At 35.4% G+C, this 25556-nt stretch overlaps 1 protein-coding gene across 7 annotated transcripts in view; it reads right to left on the reverse strand.

Moving 5' to 3' along the window:
- Window positions 1-25556, reverse strand: part of GPD2 (glycerol-3-phosphate dehydrogenase 2) — a 123908-nt gene that overhangs the window by 73531 nt on the left and 24821 nt on the right. For 6 of the 7 annotated variants that reach the window (XM_016150100.2, XM_016150103.2, XM_016150102.2 and 3 more), the window contains exons 2-3: window positions 20662-20771; window positions 4405-4576 (exon numbers count right to left, since the gene is read on the reverse strand). In XM_016150100.2, the coding sequence (XP_016005586.1) occupies window positions 4405-4576; window positions 20662-20763 (274 nt within the window). In that variant the 5' untranslated portion in view covers window positions 20764-20771. Of the gene's footprint in view, window positions 1-4404; window positions 4611-20661; window positions 20773-25556 lie in introns of those variants that run through there. The other variant, XM_016150104.2, reaches the window with a different exon arrangement.

A 25556-nucleotide genomic window follows, 5' to 3' on the forward strand; every position in this document is an offset into this window, starting at 1 on the left:
CTGTAAGTTAAGACATTTGTTGAAAGTCAAACTAGAGTGTGATGATGTCAAAATGTGATCCCAGTTCATTCTAATTCCACAACCCGAGTCCTTAATCACTGTGCTATAATGAGTAGACTTGAAGGAACTGTAGTGAGAATTCCTGAACTGCTTGCCAGATACCATTCATAAACTAAAAATGTATGTACATTTTTTAAAAAAGAGAATGAGAGTTAATGTTTTCCTTCAGCAAGAGGCAATCTTCTCTGGAATTTGAATAGAAGCCATAAAGGTTATATTTATAAATCAAATTTTTAACCAAAAATCTACTAGGTAATCCTTGATACATACAGGTAAAGTCACATAAAAGAACAAAAAGAACTGAAGAAAACACCTTGAAGAACCTTGAGAGAGTAAATATATTTATCAGATTCTCCTCATTTCAGTTCTCTTTAGGGACACAGTACCTACAACTGGGCTTCAAGGCTGTACTTCTGCCCAGAACACAGAGGTGTTAAACAGTGAAGCAATTTCTATTGATCCAGGAGACCTGCAGGAAAGCATGAGGAGAATTGTGCATATTATGTTTATAAAAAAATATTCCCAAATGAAACAAATGGAAATTGATTCCCAAGAAAATGCAGATGGTAAAAATGCAAATAAATGTTCATTATGAAGACCTCATGACTTTTTTTCTTCCTTGTAAAGTCTTTGTTTATCCATTACCCAAATTGCATTTGGGTATAGTATTTATCAAAAAGCTTGTGCAAACATTTTATACAAGCCCTTAAATATCTAGTGGTTCCCCCAAAACTCTGATGTCCTGAAAAATCTAATTATTACTGGTAACTTTAAAAGATCACAGTAATTTATTTTTGTCAAATGTGACTAAAGATTAATGGATACAATCAGGAATAATTTGGTAAAAACGTATCAAATGCAGAGAAAGCAAAATTTGTTGTTAAGTGAAGCATCAAATATAATAAAAGAGCAGATTCCATGAATGAACAGCAACAATGCACAATTCATTAACCAAATGCCCATGATTATTTCACACTTCAGAGGGCTACTGATATGATCAGAAATTGTAGTAAAAGGATAAATATAGATTAACTTCAACATCTCTATACATTTTAATTATAAATGCTACCCCAAAGGGCTATCAGCATAATAAATGAAATATACTAAGGTTTTTCCATCCCTTTTATAAATCATAATTATGTGTGTGTGTGTGTGTGTGTGTGTGTGTGTGTGTAGAGAGAGAGAGAGAGAGAGAGAGAGAGAGACTTTCAATTATTTTAAAAGACAACAATTAATATGCCAACATATATTAAAAGTACATCATTTTCTTAGCTTAGCTGTTCCTAACTACAAAAATTATAAATCTGGTCAACATTCAGGCCCTGGAAACTCTTAATGCCTCAAAATCACCATCGTCACTATCATCACTCACAATATCTGCTAATTAGTTAACATCCTGATCACTACTTAACGTCCTTCAATGCCCAAAGAAAAAATGTACTTGTTCAGTAAATATTAATATATTACAAGCTCCTTGAGGGCAAGGCTATGTCTTCTTGGTCTTTGAATTCTCAGAGCTGGTTCAGTACTCAGCTCACAAACAGTATAATTTTAAATAGAAGAAAAAAACACTGGAAGCAACCTAAGGAATCATTAATAAGAACACCCTTGCGATGAATTTTTCAGCCATTAAAAAGAATATATACATGTAAAGATTGACTAAATGTACTAATGTTTAAAATAAACACTGTAAAAACAGTAACTACAATATCATATGATCTTGTCTGTATTTTTTAAAAAGCTAAATCTTGAAAGTGCACCAAAGTGAGTTCAGGTGAGACTTTTCAAAAGGACAAAAGGGATAAAAGGCATTTGGTAGTGGTTGGTTTATTATTATTTCATTCACAGTCCTTTGACTCGCCCTGACTCTTCAAGGGAAGCTGGCTTTCCTACTCCCCTTACCTGCCCCTGCCAGTTCTAGGTCTCCATTTAAACAATTCCCTCTGCCTTCACAGACTCTTCTTCCATTTACTCCTTCTATTATCGACACACAGTCGGTTTTCAATTCTGGATTCTACCCGACTGTGTTATTTTCTCTGCCTCCACTCTGAGCACTACTGGACACACATGGGGACACACACACCACACACACAAACTCACACACGCACACAAACTCTCACACACTCTCTCTCTCTCTCTCTCTCTCTCTCTCTCTCACATACAAATATATTGTGTAGATAACAATTTACAATTACGAATCTCAGATAAGTAACCCCTACTCTCTATCACATTCTCCACAAGGTAGTTCTAAAACTTTTCTATACAGAAGTCCCCTGCTCCTATCCACAAGTAGAAAATGCAATGTTAATAAACAGCTCTTCACAGTCACACAAGCCCTCTCATATCTTAGAATCTTTGTCTTTTCTTTCTGTCCCTGAGAAACGTCTCTTACCTCCCTACGTCTCTGATACCCCATTCCTTCTATTTTTCTCCAGACCTTGCTTCTTATGCTGCCTTCTATTACTTGCATATTAAAGTTCTCCTCCTGCACAGGCTTTCTCTGAGTCTATGGAAATATTCAGATTGCTTCTATTTTTAAAAAGTAAAAAGGAGGAAGAAAGAAAGAAGAGAGTAAGGGAGGGAAGGAGGAAAAAGGGAAGGAAAGAGAAGGGGGAGAGGATTTGAAAAAAAAGAATTGCTATATATTTTAGTACATAGCATGAACATGAGTGAAGGCACCAAGAAATATATTTTTCTGAATCCTACAGGAGAAAAGATCCTCTTTAACACAGAAAATTGTCACCTGGTAAATTCTAACTCCTGGGGTAGCCCCAGGACAACTTGGGATAGTCCCAAGCAAAGCCTCCCATTATGCTGGGAACGTACATTCTCCTTCCCAAACCTCTAGGGGAGAAAGCTGGGTTCAAATACCTTGAGATAACTATAACTATCCTTTCTATCTGCTTTAGCATGTCCAATAGTCATCTGGCTCAAATTATAAACCATGGATAGAGATAGGAAATTATATGAAAACTGGGGTTTGCTTGGTAAAACAATAGATTCCAGTGCCTATATTTTGAATTTGCCGTTATTTTGAAGTGACAAAAAGGACCTAGGATGTGAAGTCCACCTGGATCAAAATTTAAGTATAGGTCCTGTGCAATCATAGTAAATCTAGGGCACTTTTTTGTTTGTGTGTGCCTAAATCTTCTTAAATTTATTTCATTTCTATAGAAGTAAATTTACCAAGTATGTAAGGTAATTAAACCTAGGGTGGCTGGGGTAGTAACTTAATCTGAGAAGAATTACTCCATCTAACAAATTATTACTATTGAGGATAAAACTGTAATGAGTATTGAACCCTAACTAAAATATCCAGAGTCAAATTTCCTTGCAGCAGTACACAGCCTAAGTCAATATATCAAAGGATATCACAAAGAATTATTTCTCCAGGACAACTGGTTCTAAAAGTCTTTTGCCTTCATGTTAATAACAATAGCTATAATACTACCTGTAATTTACTGAGCTTCTACTTTGTGTTACAAGCACTGTTTTAAGCCCTCTTCATGATTACACATTTAATCCTCTCAACGTCATTAACAAATGCTATTTTTTCCTTATTTGAAATATAAGGAACCTTAGAGAAATTAAGTAATTTGCCCTTATATATCTGTGTGTGTGTGCATGTGTGTGAAAACATGCATATACATTTCAGAAACCAGGTGAGCCAGAATATGTACCCAGATTCCCTTGACTCCACACTAATATCCACAGGAAAAAATTTTTTTCATTAAATGTATCATATGTGAGAGCATTGGTATTACACACTAAACTTTCTTTTCATGTCACGTTTCCATTTTTAAAGAACTTCTCATCATGTCTTTCCTAATGCTGACTGTGACAGACGTATAGGTTAGCAAGTCTATTTATCCACATAAACTGGAGTTTTCCAAATTGCAATCCATATTTCATTGGATAAAAATTATTTTAAGAGGTATAGGATCAAAAAGAATTATTTTGATAGAATAATTCATTTTAATAAATCTTTTCTATTCTTCACTGACATAAATGTGATTTCAGGTCATATCCAAATATTTTTATTTCATAGAGATATATTTACAAAGTATTTAAAAATTAACCAGAACATCAAATCAGTGAACTTATAGGAATACAAAGTTTTCTTTTTAAATAAATTCATTTAACTCTTTAAAAAAAGTTACATTTTAAAATTGTACAAGTGCCTATATGAAAAAAATATAAAAGTGCTTCACAAAAGATGCAAAATTAGTAAACACAACAGAAATGTAACTTTACTAGCACAAAATGCCCACTGTGTATTTATACTGGGAAGGAAAGATGAAACTTTTCTTTATCTGTGTCACATCCATCCACATCAGGACTTACCTCTGGTGACAGCGTCTAGTGCACAGCCACATCCTGTTGCTCCTCCTCCAATAACAAGGACATCGAATTCAGACGTGTTTTGCAAAGTCAATAGCTGAGCATCTCTGGAAGGAGGCTCCCTGTTAACAGGTTCTGAAATGTATTCTGCTGCTTCAACATAGGCCAGGCTCATCTGATGTAAAAGGAGACCATTTTCAGTTGTTCATCTGGAACGCCAATTTAACAAATTGTACAATATATATAAAGAAAAGATTTGCAAGGAAGATAAGGAAAACCAGAACTAGACCATAGTCCACAGTCCATAGGGAGTTATAGAACCAACTGTCTTGGGGGTGGGAGGGGTCTTTAAAATCTAGGTGCTTTTTTTTCCTCTCCCCCTAGGAATCACAACTATTGAGGCATGAAACATTTGGTTTCAGCTTCAATATATCAACTATTTTGCTTTGGTTTCACCTATAGACAAGTTTAATTATTTCCTAAACTGTATAGCAATTTCCAAATACCTTGTCTAAGACAATTTATAAAGAACATAAGGAAATGTTTTTATCCAGTAGCCACAATTAATTCAAATAACATTTAAAAATGTTAAAAGGAGGAAGAAAAAGCATTTTATGACTTTCTGCAATTTCTTTATAGTATGTGTTCTTCATTCCTTAACTCCCCTGACAAAAATATATTGTAGTTTGGGGTCTATAAGTTTAAGTCAGTACAATTTAAAAAAATCTGTTTAATAAAAGTTATTAAGCAGTTTAAATAACCAATTAAGGCCAATAAGAATATTTTTCAGTTTTTAGTCAGAGGCTTACCCATTAAGTGTTTTAATATAAAATTACAGATACTATATATTTAATACCCACTATTTCAATTTTGGAAAGCTTTAACTATAATATAATTAAAGCTGCCATAATCCCTCTAAAGAATAATGACTTTCCCTATTTCTAGTTTCTTCATTAGAATGTAACTTATCATCCTAAATCCAAAACAATGTTGGTCTTTTAAAAAAAAAAAAAAAAGAAAGAAAAAGCAGTTGCCAGAAGTCAGAGTTAAAAGTCTAGAAAAATAGATCAATATCTGCTGGGTTTTTTCTCCTTTTTCCCAAATGCTAATAACAAGGTTCATTCACAGATATATGACTTCTATTATCTTTTCTTTAAATCAGAGCATCAGTACAAGCCATAATGGCAGTGTTTTCCCTATTTTGCTGTAGGGGCCATGTATGAAGCTCTGAACCACAAAGACAAAGGTCGTTCAAGAAAAAAGTGATCTTAGCTCTGACCAAGAAACTGTTCTGGTAAGTTATTTCTTACTCATTTAAATAAAGTAAACCAAATTGCTCCTTAAAGTTAGATTTAATTATAATTGAACCAATCGGATGTCTATAAAAATAAATCTAGAAGCCATGCAGTACATTGAAAGAAACCTGTATTAGGGCCAGAGGGTCGTCAGTTTGTCTTAGCCATCTTGTTTACCAGTAATGTGACTTTTGACACATTATCTCTCTGAGAATTCGTTTCTTCATTGGCAAAATGGGATAAAGCCCCTGTGATGTCTATATAGTTGGCCAACTATAAAGTATCAACAAAGACTTATTGTTATTGTTAATGTGATTCCTTGATAGCACATAAAAGGGAACTTTTGAAACTTATTTTACTAAGTATCATTAAAACAAAAGGCGATAATCAGGTACCATAATTTTTCAGGCTATTAATTCAGATGCCAAGCCACAAAAATTGTATTCTCCTTTATATGACTCCTCCTAATTATCTGCTAACAACCATTCCCCCATGCTCACATTTACATACATTTAATATAACAAACTACATAAATGTAACTGCTAGGTGCTGTAAAAAACATAATATTTTTCAGTTATGGTCTATGCTTTTCATCATTTAATGAGATGAAAAATATATACACACACACAGAGATACCACACACACACACATACACACACACACACACCAAGCATGTAAAAAGAACAAATGCCAAAATAAAGAAAAAAGCACCAGGCCTATGACCATTCAGATGAGGGAGGGAGAGTCTTTCATTTGAGGATTTCAATTGGGCCATGACAGATGGGTAGGACTTGGACATGAGACTGACAAGTGACTAAACCGCCAGAGCATTTTCACACATCGAAAGAATTTTGCTGACATTTTCTGTTTGGTAAGTTTTCTAGAAATACTTGAAAAATAAGTCTAAGGACTATGTTATGATACACTTCCATTAGAATTTGGTAATACTAAAGGCCACATATTTTACTCTGCTAACAGGTCAAACTATGAATATTAAACTCAACTGAATTTCTTCTCCAGCAAAAGTGCTAGATCTGATGAACATCTCTTATGTCTTGTGGGTATCTCATTCCATTGACTACATTGTTTTTCTGTCCTCATTCCCTACCTTGTCCTTCTCACCAACCCACTCTAACCTGTCAATAATAATAATAATAATAATAATAATAATAATAATAATAATATGGCTCTTATATGTTTCTAGTAATCACCCTAAAAATTCTTGAGAGACCCATATATCCTTGCTTTGTCTACTGCTTCACCTTCTACTCACTCCTCAACTCACTGTAATGGGGACTTTCACATATACACCATTATCACCACCACCACCACCACCAAAACTGGCTAATGTTTGCCATGCTGCTAAATCCAGTGAGTACTTTCCATCCCTCGGTTTAGTTGTCATCTTAGCACACACACAACTATCCACTCACCTGGGCATGTGGGAAACAACCTTCTTTGTTGAGATATTCCTTTCTCTCCCTCTCTCCCTCTCTTCCTCACGTGTGCATGCACGTGCACAGTGCCTCTTTTAATCATTCTCTTCTAGTTTCCCCTGGATGGCCCTCAACTGCCCAACATTCTCTTGGGTCCGTTCTAGTCTCTCTTCTCAGATGACTAAAAACTCTCTCACTCAAGAATCTCTTCTACCTCCATATTGTCAGGTATCTTTTATATCACACTGATTCCATTTTGTTCCCCTACTCCAGGACCCAGATATCAAACTACCTACTTGGCACCTCCATCTAGATGTCTCACATATATATCTCAAAATTGAACCGATGACTTTATCTCATCAAACTTTTTTCCTGGTCAATGTTTCTCATTATACATCTAGTTCCACTCTCTTAAATCCCATAAATCTGGTTAATCACTGAGTTCTCTCAACTCTCAATGTTTCTCATTATACATCTAGTTCCACTCTCTTAAATCCCATAAATCTGGTTAATCACTGAGTTCTCTCAACTCAGCCTCCTAAAAAAATTCTCACATCTAGTCTCTTCATCTTCATGGTCAACTTTCAAATCAAGGTATCTTCTCTTTCTTCTACGCAAATCTGATACCCTCCTACAGGCCTTCACACATTTACCATGATTGCTTCCAAGTCATTCTCTACACTGCTGCTGGGTAATCATTTTAAAACCCAATGAACGTCATTTCCATGTATAAAACCCTTCAAGAGCTTCCAATTTAAATTAAGTTAAAAGTAAGCATCTTTACTCTAATTTCCAAGATTCTTCACAGTCTTTTAGAGTAGACAGTAACAAGTGCTGGTGAGAATATAACACAATTGGAACTCTCTTACATTGCTTGTGGAAATACAAAGTGATACAGCCATTTTGGAAAATGGAGAGTTTCTTATAAAAGGAAACACGCATGCACAATACAACCCAGCAATCCCCCTCTTAGGTTACTACTCAAGAGAAATGAAAACCTGTTTTAATACAAAAACCCATAGATACATGTTCACAGTGGCTTTATTTATAAATGCCAAAAATTAGGAAAATCTCAAACATCCTTAACTGACTAAACAAACTGTGGTACATTTATGCAATGCAGTAATAATTGACAATAAAAAAGAAACTACTGATAGATGTAACGACATGAATGAATTGCAAATGCATTACGTTAAGTCATAGGTTGGCAAATTTATAGTTTTCCACCCAAATTTGGATGCCACTTGTTTTAATAAAGTTTTATTCAAACATGACCACAACATAGCCCATGACTGCAACAACAGAATGAGTATTTCCAACAGAGACTCTATGGCTTGAAAGTCTAGAACATTTACTACTTGGCCCTTTACAGAAAAGTTTGCCAATCCCTGTGCCAAGTGTAGGAAGCTACACTCAGAAGTCTACATATGGCATGATTCGGTTTCTATGATGTTCTGTAAAACGAGATGTATAGGGTCAGAAAACAGATCACTGATTGTCTGGGTTTGGGGTGGGAGAAGGACAGACTGACCACAAAGAGTACAGGAGAACTTTTGAGGATGAAAGAAATGCTCTATATCTTGGTCACAGTGGTGGTTCCACAACTGTGTGTACTTGTCAAAACTCACAGAACTGCATACTATAAAGAGTGAATTTTACTGCATGCAAATTATACCCCAAATTATACATCGATAAATTTTACTTAAGATGTATATAGCCTTATGTACAAAGCACTATTATAAAAGTTTTACTTTTTTCTACTCATTTGATCGTCACAATAGCTCCATGAGTTAGGTACCATTATGATCTCATTTTAAAGAAAGAATGACTAAGACAAAGAAAAGTTAAATAACTGGCCCTGATTATATCACTGATATATGGTAGAGCTGGGAACTGAACCTACACACCCTGGCAATAGACGCTGAGTTTTACATTGCTATACCATGCTGACTCTACATGGAATTTGAGAAAAAAAAAAAAAAAAAGAAAGGAAGAAAGAAACAGACTAAATAGTTATAATGAGATGAGATATCACCAGTTGTCAAAGGCAGAAAGTTTTTTTTTTGTTGTTTTTTTGGTTTTGTTGTGAAGGTTTTGCTGAACAGTCCTTCCAAAACAATATTTTTTTAAAAATAAGGCACTATTGAGGGTAATTTATTTAATTTCTGACACTACATTTAAAATAACATTTTATTTTTGTTTATTTTTTTTCATAAAAGCTGGAAAGTGTTGCAACTGAGAAGCTAAACACCAAGTTTATTTTAGAGGCAGTAAACACAGCCTAAGGCCCTACTTCTAATTATGACAAGAGAAAGACTCATTTTGGCTTCATATGGCTTTGAGTCACAAAAACACATCTGCACCCTACCTTCCCCAGAATATGTTGATTGAGGAGAAATAAAAGCAGCAGGAATGAAACAGTAGCAGTAAGTAACTGGCACACTCAAGAAAAGAGGCCTTTGTGCTCCGAATCTTCCCAGACCTGCCCTTTTCTCACCCTCCTTCTTTCTAAGGCAGTTTGATTAAACAGGAATGGGAGAGACAGGCTCCATTAAAGGACTGATCCAGAAATTCTGGGAGAAGCCTTGGAAAGGCACTATGCCCTAAACCACTTGAGAGACCAAAACAGACATGTGTCCTGAGAAGACACCTGGCCCACTGTACTTACTCATCCAAGCAATAAGTACTGGAGGCCATCAAGGAATCTATACACTGAAGGACAAATCAAAAGATAAAGAGGAAATTGTAATATTGCTTAATAGGTGGACTTAAGATAGAGAAGAGGCTACAAGAGCAAAAGGAGGAACCCCCAATCCAGACCTGAGAAGGTTTCCTAGAAATGATAGCTAAATCAGGTCAAGGAATATCAATAGAAATTAAGTAGGAAAGAACACTAGGAAAGAAGTAGGAATAGCACGTGCTAAAACCAAAAGTCCTCCTAGCAAATTAGTCAGCACACTACTTTCTTAAAAACATGAGCTATACATCCAATAATTTAAAATTACCCTATTTCATGTAAAAATTAGGATTTCTATCTGAGATAAATCTGCTGAAACCAAACAGCACTGGTACCCTTAGGCAGGGCTTATATGGTCTAGTTAAACCCAGGACTCCCACTTACTGGCTTCACACATCATCTTACCAGCCTAGTCCCTGTAAGCACGGAAGTTTGCCAACCCTGGCCCTGGCTTAAGACAGGACAAGCCCAGTACTATCAGATTTAGGATCTATTTCTTAATTCAGATATTGATGCCATTTGAAGAAAGGAGAGCCAAAGACACAAAGCTGTCTTTTGCCTAGCACTGTTCCAACCACAGCTCTCAAACAAAAAATTCTTATCCTGGAAGAATTAGGAGAATATCTAATATTTAATATTATCTTGATGTTATTATTGCTGATTATATTTAATTATGATGAGCTAGGGAGAAATAGATGTTTTCATTAACTTGTAAGCAAATTTTCATCTACATTTGAAAAAGATAAAATTCCTCTAGCATTCTGATAGCAAACATATAACTTTTGTCAAGAGAGTAGCACTCCGAACACCGACATAGAATCGAAAGCCAAGTTCATAATCTCTGAGAGTTTATATTCAAGAGAACAGAACAGGATTCAGAATGAGATCAGTTTTACTATGTCTCTGCACCATTAGAATTGCAAATTAAAAAAAAAAAAAATCCTAGACATTTGCAACTTCGGGTGAGACCGAAAACAAGATCTAATAATTAGTGTCTATTTCTGAAAGAAGTGCATATTTAAAGACCACAGGCAATTAACAACCAGGTTGTCCTGTAATCATGCAGAGTAATAATTGGAGTATAAAGTAGGGTTTCATGCAAATCACTTCATGCTGCAACTACCACTCTCTCTCCCATGTTATGTGATTCAATCACATATTGATAATGGAACCTTTATATATTTAAGGGGAATTGGTGTTGTGTTTTGTTGTCACTGAAATAGACTGACTATATTTGCATATTCCTGGAAAGAAAAAGCAACAAGCATCTCCTTACAGTAAGTCTTAAGATGTTTTAATGGTCTTCACCTCCTGAATCACTTTGTGATTCTAAATAATGATGTTTTTCCTTATACATAATGACAGTAAGCAACGTTTCTCGATGTAAACATACATAGTGAGGAATTCCTGATTACTTTGTAGAAAGAATTGCAAATGTGTAGACTATCATCTCCACTGGGGATCAGGCAAGAGAAAACAAGACCAGTCCCTCCTTCTGGGGCAGCTGAGAACAAAGTTCTAGTTCACCTTGAAAGTGTTATCCAGCCTCAAAGTGGCTGGGACGCCTTTGAGAAATCACAGAGAAACTCTTTTAATAGCAATCATAATTATCATTATGAAAGTTTTTACAGCTGAAAAATAGGGGAAACCCTTTAGCTCTGTCTAAATCTCCAAATAAATTCACATCACATGATTTGCAATGTGAGGGATATATTTTATCGATATGCAAATAACTGTTTTAAAAACATAGAATATGTGTTTGGAGATGTCTAAACTTGACATTGCTTTCAATTCCAATGGTATGTTAAGAATGAGAGGATCTGGAGAGGAAGTTCAAGATGAAGGAGGGCAAACAGGGAAGAAGACACTGTACTATCACTTGCCTGGTCACTGCTATATCACACTCTTTATTTAACATGTTAGCTTCTTTAGGTCTCACAATTACCACAGAAGAAAGGCATTGTTTGACCAGTGAGGAAACTGAGTTTTGTTATTCCTTGGGCAAATAACTGAGAGAATTACAATTTGATTCCAGGTTTGACTCCAAATCACATGTCCTCAGCTCTGCTAGGTTATCTTTGCCTATATGTGTGGACTACCTGGACCCCAAATCCACCAGCTTCTCTGGTACCAGCAATGCAGGGAGCTGTTGATGGCAGCAAGTATAATTAGTAGCGAACCTGCCTACTCTGTAGCCAGCCACACTGGACAGTCAAATTGACATCCAGGGTTCCATGAAACAGCACTTTTCCTTACAAACCTCCTTAACACATATATCTGGAATTGGATACAGAACTAAAACAAGGCTCACTCTTCCTCCATCCTTTTCAGGTGAATAAAATGGTGACCCAATGAATCAAATGACTGTTTCCCAGCTTTAGAATTCAGATGGCCTTTAGCCACCTTTTAACCTTATGCCCAATGTAGCTTGGGGTCATATTTGTGATGCACATGTTTCATTTCTTTGAAATAATTCAGAAATAATTCAAATATATACATCTTTATAACGAGTTTGCACTCACAAGCTTATAATTAGATCTCAGAATATCTTTGTCAAAAAATCACAAATTGCAAAATAAAGCAAGGAAAATTAATATTGCCTAACTTATCTTAAAGCATCTATTTTCTTCTTAATTTGTAAAACTCTACCTAGAGGAAATGTTCCTAACATAAACACAACTACAAACAGGAAGATGGGGAGAGGGAAGATGAAAGACTCTCCCTAAAGCATTTATAGAAAGTTTCTTCAGTCCCACAATATCCTAAAAAGTTTCTTAGAGGCCTTAAAATGAATAAATAGTTGAAAATGAAATGCAAAGTCAAATCAAAATGAATGTCAGTGTTGCTCAGTTAGCAACAGCCTAGAAGCTCACCAGCTGTCAACGCTAATCATAGCTCAGTCGTTGACTCACTGAGTGACCTATAGCAGTACAGTTAACCTCGCTGATTTTGTATGCCAGCAGTAAAATAGCATCACAAACTCCTAGAAGGCCTGATGTGAGTTAGAACTCAAAGATATTGCCATGGCCCCACTTTGGGAGCTAAGTGTTAAATAAAAACCAAAATTATAAGGAAGATGATAGGATGCTCTTCAAAGAACATTTCCAGCTCTGTCCGCATAATTTTAGTGCTTTAATGAAACACGCCTCTGAAGAAACAGTTAACCATATAGAGTAGTTAAGAATAGTTTCAACTGGCCTTATCGAAATTACAGTGTATTCTGAATCCTCATCAAGCTCTAGATATCAGACACAGCCTCAACAATTTAGTTGTGTTTCTAGGAGAAGAACAGTTCTTCCAGGAATCAATGCCCAGGTGCCCAGGATTTAGAAACCTGGGTATAGATTCCTGGAACCAAATAGAGTCTTTGGCATAAACGCTTACAATAAAACTCCCATCAAAAGAAATATAGTGCATTCATCAACTATATTAGAAACTAAAGATGTAATGGCTGGAGCTTAACAAAACTTTTTCTCTTCTTCCAGAGATCACTATAGAATTTTATTTCCCACTCTCCCTTATAGTTGGCTGGAAATGATCCACGAGATCAAAAATCTCTATAAGCTGGCAGAGCCACTAGAATAAAGGGACAGGCTTCTAAATAATTGCAAGAAACAAGTCTCCAACCCATCTACATTGAACTGTAATTTGAGCAAGAAATAAACTTCCACTGTGATAAACCATGAGCTTTGGAGTTGTTCATTACACCAAATGGCTTACTCCACTTAATACACAAATACAAGATACGTTAGCGTCACAGCCCAAGATTCACAACTTGCCTGCTTTGTATGTACTCCATATATGATTCAGAATTTTCCTCTGATGAGTGAGGTCCCATCATTTATGGAAAAATAAATCCAAAATGATAAAGCTCCAAAAAGACAGATCATCAAATGCAAGCCCCATCAAACTATAGTGCAGGGATATTTCACAGAATGCTGATGCTGACGGCTCTGTAAGCAGGCAGGTGGAACCGAGAACCCTATTATTCAATGACTAGTCCTTTATCTTCCTAAATACACATTCTTCATATGGTATATAACAATATAGTTTCCACCTAAATATTAAAATCAACCGAAATGAAGACTGTTTTAAGAACAGCTGCTATTACAGCACTCTATAAGATTTTTTAAGAGAAAGGTTGTTTATGAATCTATGAAAAATGCCTCTGGAAATGGAAACTTATTTACTCGGAGAGAACAAACAAGTCTGGTAGCCTAAATTGACTCACAAAGTTAAAAGCAATCTGGTAAGCATAAAGCAAACAAGTCATATGATAATTTCAGCTACATCGGTGCTCAGGAAGAGTTATACTAATTTCAAACACACTTTATGCTTTAGCTCAGGAACCAGAAGAAAAAATTACAACTCAGTTTAAATTCTTAATGATATTAAAGTACAATCAAAAAATATATAGTTATATTCCATCAAAGTTACTACTGAAAAGTGACACTTAAGTAGTGTTTTTATAATTTAAATTTTCTAATTGACCTCATGTCCTAGATGCTATGCTTAGGATTTTTTTTTATGTATAATTTTTTTAAAGGCTTAATATTTTTTAGAGTAATTTTAGGTTTACAACAAAATTGAGACAAAAATCCAGGTATCTCCCATATACCTCTAGCCCCCACACATGCATACCAACATCACTCACCAGAATGGCACGTTTTTTTTGTTTGTTTGTTTGATTTTGCCAAGGATAAACCTACACTGACACATCATAATCATCAAAAGTCAATAGTTTACTTAAGGGTTTACTGTCGGTGTTCTTCATTCTATGGGTCTGGACAAATGTATAATGACATAAATTCATCATCGTGATATTATACAGAGTAGTTTCACTGCCCCAAAAATCCTCTGCGCTCCACTTATTCATCTCTATTTTTGTTGCTTTGTCCATCTTTGTGGTTCTATAATACTAACAACAAAGGTTGTGTGAGAGAAACTTTAAAAAAAAAATGTTTAATGAGCAAATTCGTTTTAGCTATTATGAAATTGCCACAGAATAGGAGAGGGACAGGGGACATGTGGCTGGGGACAGGTCGGGAGAGGCTAATAAGGCTATATAATTCAACTCAGTTAACATATCACCATTATCATTTTTTTCATGCTTCCTTAATACACAAAGCAAAGTGAACTATAATATTTAGTGAGTCCCTCAAAGTATAGTGAATTGTTGTCTCTTACAAAGTGAGAGACTATTTTGTAAAGCATAAAGATCCTGTCATTAACAAGCTATTACCATCTCATTGACTTTAGGAAAGAATAAATTTAATTGCATTCCACCCCCAGCTAAAATGATATATAAAAATTCTGATTTGCAGAAGAAAGTTAGAGCTTTCTAAAAATATTGTTTTTTTAATGTTTTACCACAGAATGCCAAATAAATAGCATTGTACTATATATTAATTCATGTATCATAAAAGACTATATTCAAATAGCTTTTTAGGAACATATCAGCCATGTAAATTAAGTCCACCATAACTCATATAAGCCTAAATAGAAAAAGAAAAGAAACAGTGGAAATTAGGAATTTATTACTTACAACAGGAGAAAAGTTGAAGTCAATAATTAGGATTGTCCACCTTGTTACTGGCTCATCTTCAGATCAGGGAGAAAGAAAATAGAAAAGTGCTTGTATAACTGTTTAGTAGCCATTCCTCTACAACTTCAGATGAAGCACATACCATTTGCTAGTATCCACGAAGTCTTAACAAGGTGTCCCTGAATGCAAGGATCTCCAAGGACAAGAGCAACTTTCTTGCTAATGATGCTTTATATTTATATCACCTAGAAATCTAATAATAGCTAATGTTTTTTTGAAAGTTTACTATGTTCCAGGAACTCTTCCAGGCTTTACTGCTCTTCAACAAGCCTATGAGGAAAGTACAGGGGGTCATCCAATATTTCATTTTCTTATAACATTTATGAGATGCCGTAGAAATTTAACTATTTTTAAAATTAAATTTATTGGGTTGACATTGGTTAATAGCATTATAAAAGTTTGAGGTATATGATTCTATAATACATTATCTGTATATTGCATTGTGTGCTCATCACCTAAAGTCTAGTCTCTTGTTCCCATGTATCTGACCCCCTTTACCCTCTTCTTCCTCCGCTACCCACTTTCCTTCTAGTAACCGTCATACTGCTGTCCACGTCTATAAGTGTGTTTCTTCCTTTGTTGCTTTCTGTTTTATATCCTAAATGAGAGGGAAATCATATTGTTCTTATTCTTTTTGGTCTGACTTATTTTGCTTAGCATAATACTCTCAAGATCCATCCATAGGAAGGAACTTAACTCTTGGTTATATCAATTAGCCTATGGTAAAATTGGTTTCCTTATATGTCATTTCTCTTAAAGTCACAGAACCTATAGAAGACGTGAAGTGAAGACTTACTATATCACTACTCTTCTCCCCATTTTACAGACAGGGGGAAATGAAGCCCAGAGAATTTAATAAATTTTCCCATAGTCATTTATTTCTTAAGAAGTAGAGTTAGGTGTTAGATACCAGCAGCCTGCAAAGACTGCTCCGAAGATCATGCTCTGGTCCTTTCTGTTATGTTGCTCAGGAGTAAAATATCAATCAATGAAAATCTCTCAATTCCTTGCTTCTAATAATACCACTCCTCACACTGAAAAAGATCTTGATCTCCATACTCTGAAGCCCACTCTATGCCTATGTCAGGTGCAAGAAAAAAAAAAAAGAGAGAGACTTTCACATCCGGGCTTTGAGAAAGCTCTCAGTGGTTCTCAGGCTCTGCCTCAGAGTTGGTTCACAAAGCCCACTACACCTTCATAGTGGGTAATGGAAGGAACAAATCTAGCATGTGTTACGTGAGAGGGCCCACCCTCCGACCTAAATAGATCTTTGTTACATCAGCCATACCACTGGGGTTAAAAAAGAAACCCACATTATCACACCAATGTTTCCAGTTAGGACCTAGAAGGTATGAAATAAATGTTGAGTCTAAAAAAAAAAAAAAAAGTTCCAAAAAATGCCCTTGGTCTATTACAAAAAGACAAAAGCCTGGGACAGTCCTCGGTCAAATCTTTGCACTCCCACTCAGTTTTTGCCCCCATTGTCTCCCTGGCCACCCCCATTCTTTCCACCCATCTGAGGAACCCTCATTCACACTCTCTGCTTCTGCCCCTCACTAAGTTTCACTGGCTCAAAAAATACTGAAGGCCCTCTCTCCTAATTTAAATTTTCTTCTTCTTCTATTCCATTCTCCTACCAGCTGAGAATTAGAAAAGGAGGATCTCCCATGAAGTGACACTTTCCTTCCATGAGGTATTAAGGAATCTCTAGAAGAGCACCTTGTTCTGAGAGGAAGACTGGATGTCTTCTAATTAAAAGTTTATTATTAAACAGACCTATACTAAATACAGAGTGACGAATACCTTGCTCTTGAAAATCTGCACATCATCACAGAGGTGTATGTTTGCTATGTCTCTGGTGGGACTTAAGCACTAGGATTATATATCCCACTACTCAGCCTCCTGTTTCCTGCTACATGGGTGGTCTGGGGAGAGGAAAAATCAAAAAGTCTTTGAGGAAACTTAGTCACATACTTGTGGGTGAGGAAATAAAAGGGGGGAAATGAAATGAATAGGGAGCCTCTACATGCATAACTGAAGGGGACCTGGAATGAAGATGCACATGGCCACAAACCTCCTTCCCTGCAGATGGGCATAGTCCAAAGGCGGCCCACATTCATCTCCTTTCCTCTATCATCTTCCTCACTGGAACAAAAGATTTAGGTTGCCTAGCTCCTGAAGAAAATAATATTTAATAATAATAATAATAGATAAAAGTCTCTCCTTACGCCACAATCTCCATCCCTTCTAAGTCTGACTTCATCTCAAAAAAAGTACACACACACACACACACACACACACACACACACACACATAGAGAGTGTGTGAGTGTGAGTGTGTATTCACTTGGGTCAATGTTGGATGCTATTCACCATTGAAAAACATAATGTAAATGTTAATATGCTTGTATGAAGAAAAGCCATACTATGAAGTAAAATGAGACCAAAAAAAAAAAATCATTGCTATCACCTTTGACTCCCAACCTGCCCCCAGAAATGCCAACATCTTCACAAATATCTCTATTTCCTCACCTAGTCAAACAACTGGGTAAAAAGTAAGTGAATCACATTCAATTTCATTGTGTTTTCTGTTTAATCAAAAAAGTATATATAATAGTTTTCCTTCCAACCTTTTTCTTGAAAATGCAAGCTAAATTAACTGTAGAACTGATTTTAAAAGTTTTTGTGAGCTGAACTGGTGTCTAATCACTTATAGCACTATTTTATTACCAAACACACTTTAACAATTGATCAACTTTTAGAATCAACTCATTTTTATTTAGAATATGACCCCTGCTTGTATTTTAGCTTTGTACTAGGAATATATGAGCACAAGCTAGGGGCAAGGGAAGACAGAGCTGAGGGTATGGGAATGCCAACAAAATGTGCCTGAACTTAAAGAGCAGAGATGGCTTTCTTATACTTCAGCATCTTGGGCTTTCAAACCAACTTATTCTTTAAAAAGGAGAGTTTATCAGTTGTAATCATCTTAGAAAAAAATATAAAACACAAGCCAATCCTTTAAGCATTGCTCTGTAGAAAAATGGAGCATGCCTAGTCATGCTTAAGGCCACACTTCTACGAAATGTAGCCAAATAAAGGGTATTAAGGGGCAGATTTTTCTTGACTATTTTAGTCAGGAAAAAATTCCCCCCCTAGAATGGTTCTGATTGGCAGATATTTTCTGAGAGAGGACAGCTGAGGCCTGTGGTCATTTTATGTCAATGGCTCAAATGAGTCGGTCTTCTCGCCCCCCATTCTTACCTCCCCATTCTCTCTTTTTTGCCAGTCCCTATGGCTACATCTCAACTTGCTACTCAAAATATGCTCATGGTAGTGGCTTAAAGGGACAGGAATCACTGCAAAAGAATGCACACACTTGGATGCATATCTTATGCAACTCATTGATTGAATATGCCTATGGTGATCTTTCTCAAAAACACTTGTCAGCTTAAAATTATAAATGACTGGAACTGCTGGTATCTGTTTTATTTTGGCTATTAGGGTGATCAGGATGTCTAACATAGGAAAGAGAAAATGACAAAATGTCCCAGAAATCAACAGACCCTTGTTTGCCTTGATTTTACCAAAATTAACCCTTAACTTAATCAATCGATTGATTGATTGATTGATTGGAGGCAATATCAACTAGTTATTCTATCCTTTCAGATTAAAGAGAACTCAAACAAACAAATGAAAAACAGTATTACACGCGTACAAAGTTAAGTTATAAACTCTGAGGTAGAACACGCTCACTGTGGTTAAGTCATAAACCATGTACGAATTTAGCAACAACTCATCATATTAAATGTTGTGACCTTTGGCACTGGCATTTTCCAGTCTCGTTTCAGATAGCACAGGTTAAGGATGGCAGAAGTAATCTAATCCATTAAATCCCAAATCCTAAACAGAACTGCACTTCTGAAATAGTCTCGACAGAAGTGATACCATTTCATACTCACTTTTAAGGAACCAAGAAAACATTTTAAAAGAAAGAACACACTCAAGCATGATCAATGGATAAGGATGAGCTTCAGTAACAAGTTAGGCAATTAATAACACCCACAACATGGACACCTGGAGAAATTTTTAAGGTAATGTGCTCACGGTTAGGACTAAAAGACTATCACAACCTGTTCTATACTGTCCATCTTTAAAGGAAGTGCTAAAAAGGAGCTGCTTAAAAAGAAAAGAAAAAGAAAAAAACTACAAGCCAGTGAACTGATTCTTTCTAATGTGTTTTTAATACGTTATTTCCCATTCAAGACACATGACTCCAAGCAAGTGTCTGGCTGCATTGCCTTGTAGCACAGAGTAACCAAAACAACCAGTGCAAGACGACCATCCATGGCTTAAAGGTTTTCACAGCAATGTAGAAAGCGAGTAGTTTATAGATAGCTCAGCAACAAATAGCTTCCAAAATTCCTTCACCTCCATCTTTGCATTAGGAATGTATCATTCAGCTGGTATCACACAATGCCCTAACAACATGGGGGACTAACACTAACTACTGAGGTGACTACCAGCATTTCAAGCCTGAAAAGAACAAAATCGTTCACCAAAGTAATTTACTGGCATTAATTTAAACTATGGGAAGGCATAGTTGTAGTCCAAAGGGGAAGAAAATGAAATGAAAATAAACTGAACATTTTAAATGAATTGGAAACTTCATACCAATTTCATTTTCATGCTTTCTCCAATAAATGTTTTACCAAATACCAAATAATACTACATAAGTACCTAAACCTTTAAGAAATAAAACCAAGATTCAAAGTAGAGCCTTTTATATAGGCTCTTTCTTTTCCATTTCCCTTCTCAGCTACTTGCCTTCTAATAAGACAAACCTTTGGCAGGAATATAAAAGGTATCCATATATTTGAATAATTAGACAAAGAAAGTTTAAACGAACAAACTCGGCACTCGGAAATGAAGCAGTCTTTTAAAAACAAAGAGCCAAAACAGAGGCTAAATTATATAATACTTTCTGATAAAGAAATTTACTTTTTAAAAATGAGATACACACAGTTCTCAAGGATCATTAAGGCAGTATTCTAAATTAGTGTGTTTCAAATCAAGCTGAGACAGTAATTTCTAAGCAAAACCATTAGCATACACATGCCCCATATACAGTTCTTTAACAGATTTAAGTTTCAGGTTACAATCAATCAATACATGTACCATTACTTACTTGTTTCCTTCTGTAATGAGCAAACTGAGAGAGGCCTAGAACAGTTGCAAGAGCACCTCCTCCAGCTAGAATAGTCCCTTTCACTGCCTTTTTAAATGCCATGTTTCAGCCTACAAAGAGAAAAAGAAAAAGGAAACAAGAAAAGTTAATTGAGATTTTTATTGTTAACAGTCCCAATAATAGAGACTGTACGTTATGAAACTATGTTAAACTAGAAAAGAAAACACAAAATAAGGAAGTTACTAACATGCCAATTTAATTAAAACAAATCGAAAACAATACAAAAAAAAAAAAAACCCTAGATACGAAACTGACTACATAAAAGTTATCTTCCAACAGGAATTAAAGGAAGAAAAGCAAATTAAGAGACAACTAAGGATATTTAAACAGTATAAAGTCAAGAGAGCTGTGAAAAGAAATGTCATTGTGTATCTGACAAAACTGCATGCTGTCCTTGCAGATTTGTTCAACGGCTAATCCCCTCCACCAGAACTGGCAGAAGTCTTCGGTCACTCAAAATGACAATAAACCTCAGGCCCGCTCCACGTTCTTTGGAAAGTGTTTAATTCAGACTGTGGTACAACTCCCTTCCTGAGTTTTCCCCCTTCCTAAGGAAGTTCTCACTAGAGCCCAAAGCCCACACACTTACATTTCTATCCCTAAAAGAGTCGACAGGAGTCGACACTTTTCGGATAAAAGATCAAAGGATGCCATGGTTTGATCCTTTCACAAAGTGACAGTTTAACACTGATGTAATTAATCTCTTTCATTAAAGAAACTTAAATAACAAAAAAAGTTATCATCTAACCAGAGTTGCAAAACACCACCATCTCAAGGGAAAACCCTCTAGATCAAGTACTCTTTTGTGCTCACTGCACATTTCTAAATGATGTCTTGCTTTGTGTTAGCTCTTGACTGTCTTTCGCCTTTTTAAAAAGATATAGTTCTACTATTAGATTTATGGAATTTTTAAAATCTTTTTTTTGAAGACTTAAATATTTTTTTGACTTTTTCAAAGACCAAAAAAAAGAAAGCATAAAAATGAAAATTCCACCAAAAAAAAATCTCTTGTCAGGTTTATTCTGCTAAACAAAAAATAAATAAATAAGTAATTCTGTGTGATCGCTTAAAAAAATTCTCAGTTAATACTACCTGCCTAAGACTTATATCCTGGATAGCAGGTGGCACACCCACAACTTTCAGGAAAGACACTCCTATTTTCCTGGATGGGCGGAGTCTTACTCATCTGGACAACACATCTTACACTCTGCAGATATCTCATGACTCAAGAAAGTATTTAATATAAAGTCAGTTTTAACCTGGGATACTAAAGAACATATAGTATCTCAACATAAATTATGAAACAGTGAAAATGTTTGGGTCCATATTGGATATGTAGAATCTATTAGCATAACTATCCTAAATCAAGGAATTTCAGTGCAGTTGGTAACTCTGATTCCACCAAAAATTCATTTTAGAATAGTACGAATTATACGCTAAAATAAAAGTTGGAATTTTTCTAAATTTTATATTTACTCTGATCTCATTCCTTCTGACGAACTCCTAAATTCTAAGGCTCATCTTGGTTATTAAGACTCTCATTAGAAAATATTTCACATGCATATCTTCTCTGTTGCCGGAGGTCTCCTCTTTCCCGTCCCTTTTCTATATCAACTATCCCATCATCCAGTTAATGCAAAACAATTGGTATATGCTGGTTAGGGGCCTCCGTTCTGTCAACCCTAAATAAAACCTAACGTCCAAGGTTTCTCTGATAGAAAAAACCATAACTTAGACAATACGGAGGGTATCCATTTTTTAGAGCTCACCATCACCATTACTAGTACTGCTGCGATTGTTCACATGGGTGCCTATCACACAAGTGAAACCCTAGAAGCCCAGAGAGAGCATGCTATCTCCAGAGTGAGTACTCCTGACAATTTGGAACAGAGAATAGAGACTTAGTTCTATTTACCTAAACAATGCATGTGCCCTTCCCATATAGACAGCAGCCTAGTGGTCTCTTGGATGTGTTTTGTAGCTGACTGACTTTAGCTCAGTATCATTGCTTCTGTCTTACTGATAATGTCATTGATGACCTCACAAAAGAGAGTACACATCAACATAGTCAGCTGAGGGTTGTGATATCACAGCCAATGATAATGTCTCAGCAGTGATATTCATTTGGCCAGTTAAGTTTGGAATTAGTTTTTCCAAGGTCCCTGTATTCCTTGCTCACTTTATTATATTGCCTCAATTTCATTGTCTAAAACCAAAACTTGCTAAGGGGATATTTTCATGGGTTTTCTTAATGAGCCACTGATATGAATGAAAAACTGCCTTACTATGTTATTTTGCAAAGTTAGGCATACTATTGACTATAATAATAGTTTCTTTTTTTGATAATTTCATAAAATAACCTATGCGATCATTGTTTTTATTGTGATCAAATTCATCTATAAGATCATCTAGCTAGTTATAATGAAAAGATCATTATTATAGGTAATTCCAAAACAAAAGCACAGAATCAATTTTACCTGGCTCTCCTAAGACAATGACGATGATAATGATGGTGATGATGATGATGATGATGATGATAATGATGAATTTTATAATGATGGCAGTTGTTATTTATTGAGTGTTTGCTAGATAACAGGTACCATGTTTTTAATTCTTTATATATATCAGCTCATATCAATTTTATAACATCCTAATTTCATGTAGTAGGGGATTTGCCCAAGGTCATTCCCTAGTAAGTGACAAATCCACAACTTAATCTATGTTCTTATGCACTGAGTTTTTCTGTCCTGTCTCTGTTCTCAAAAAGCAATTTCTCTCCAAAAGCCACACCATATTTTGTTGATGTTCCAAAATAAGGCCCTATTTTCAAACATTCACCCAAAGTGTACAGCCCCCTGACATTAGGATTTTGCTAAGGTAGTGAACAAGGTTGTAGTAAAATATCTACTAGTAACCTTCTGCCAGATAATATAAGAACTTTGTTTTCATGTTGAAAGAAATTTAAACAAGATATAAACCATATGCTATGAACTACTTGTATCCATTTAAAACATTTCTGTCTAAGGAGAAAAGTTTTCACAATGATTACAAGAAGAAAAGATTGTTTCCTTCTAAGTAAAAGCTGCAACCAGTAAATTAGCAAAGAAGGGGAACAAAATATAAATAAATCTTAACCTTTTGCAACAAAAAGTGTGAGAAAACAGGAAGTAGAAAACTGGAGATAGAAAAATCATCCAAAAATAAAATTAGCTCAGTTATCATAACCTGATTGCATGTTCAATAGCCTATAAATTAAATCACAAATACACTGACTCAAGAGTGGCTCCTGCATTTGCAAAAATCAGTCTAAGCACTCTAATTCTTCCTAGGAGAACACCAACCCAACTAAACAAAACTCTAAACAAAAAAATATTCAATTAAATATATCTGAGAAATTGTCAATTGCCCTCAAAGGGATTACAGTCAGTTTTCAAGATTAAATATCAAAATCTGTCTTTTAACTCTGTCATATAGCTCTGCAATATTGAGTGATTGAATGTTATCTATACTCTGATCAACAAAAGACTCTGAATAACCAAAGCAATCTTGAGAAAGAACAAAGCTGGAGGCATCAGAATTCCTGATTTCAAACTATATTACAAAACTATAGTCATCAAAACAGTATGGCAATGGCATAAAAACAGACATACAGATCAATGAAACAGAATAGAGAACTCAGAAAGAAATCCACAAATAACGGTCAATTAATTTTCAACACAGGAGCCAAGAATATACAATGGGGAAAGGATAGTCTCTTCAATAAAATGGTGATGGGAAAACTGGATAGCCACATGCAAAAGATTGAAACTGGACCACTATCTTACGTCATACACAAAAACCAACTCAAAATGGATTAAAGACTTAAATGTAAGACCTGAAACAACATAATCCCTGAAAGAAAACACATAAGGTAAGCTCTTTGACATTGGTCTTAGTGATAATTCTTTGAATTTAACATCAAAAGCACAGGAAATAAAAGCAAAACAAACAAACAAACAAAAAAAACAGGTGGGACAACATCAAACTAAAAAGCTTCTGTACAGCAAAGGAAAACATCAACAAAATGAAAAGACAACCTACTAAATGGATAAAATATTTGCAATATCATATATCTGATACGGGGTTAATATCCAAAATATATAAAGAACTCACATAACTCAGCATAAAATAATCCAACTTAAAAATGGGCAGAGGGATTAAATAATTTTTTTCCCAAAGATACAAATGGCCAACAGATACATGAAAATGTGCTCAACATCACTAATCATCAGAGAAATGCAAATCAAAACTACATTGAGATAGCACCTCGCGCGCGCGTGCACACACACACACACACACACACAAATAAAAGACAACAAATACTGGCTAGGATGTAGTGAAAAGGGAACCCTTGTGCCTTGTTGGGGGGGAACATAAATTGATACAACCACTATGGAAAACAGTATTGAGGTTCCTCAAATAATTAAAAATAAAATCACCAGCAATTCCACTTCTGGGTCTATATCCAAAGGAAAGGAAATCACTATCTCGAAAAGCTATCTGCATCTCCATGATTACTACAGCATCATTTACAAAAGCCAAGACATGGAAATAACCTGAGTGTCATTGACAGAGAAACGGATAAAGAAAATATTATGTATCAACCATAAAATAAGAAGAAAACTGCCATTTTCAACATGGATAGACCTTGAGGGCATTATATTAAGTGATATAAGTCAGATATGGAAAGACAAATATTACATGATCTCACTTATTTATATAATCTAAAAAACCCCAATTTATAGAAACCAAGAATAGTTTGGTGGTTGCCAGAGGCAGGGGGTGGAGGGAGAAGG

Source organism: Rousettus aegyptiacus, unplaced genomic scaffold, assembly GCF_014176215.1.
Source record: "Rousettus aegyptiacus isolate mRouAeg1 unplaced genomic scaffold, mRouAeg1.p scaffold_m13_p_2, whole genome shotgun sequence".
NCBI classification, from domain to species: domain Eukaryota; kingdom Metazoa; phylum Chordata; class Mammalia; order Chiroptera; family Pteropodidae; genus Rousettus; species Rousettus aegyptiacus.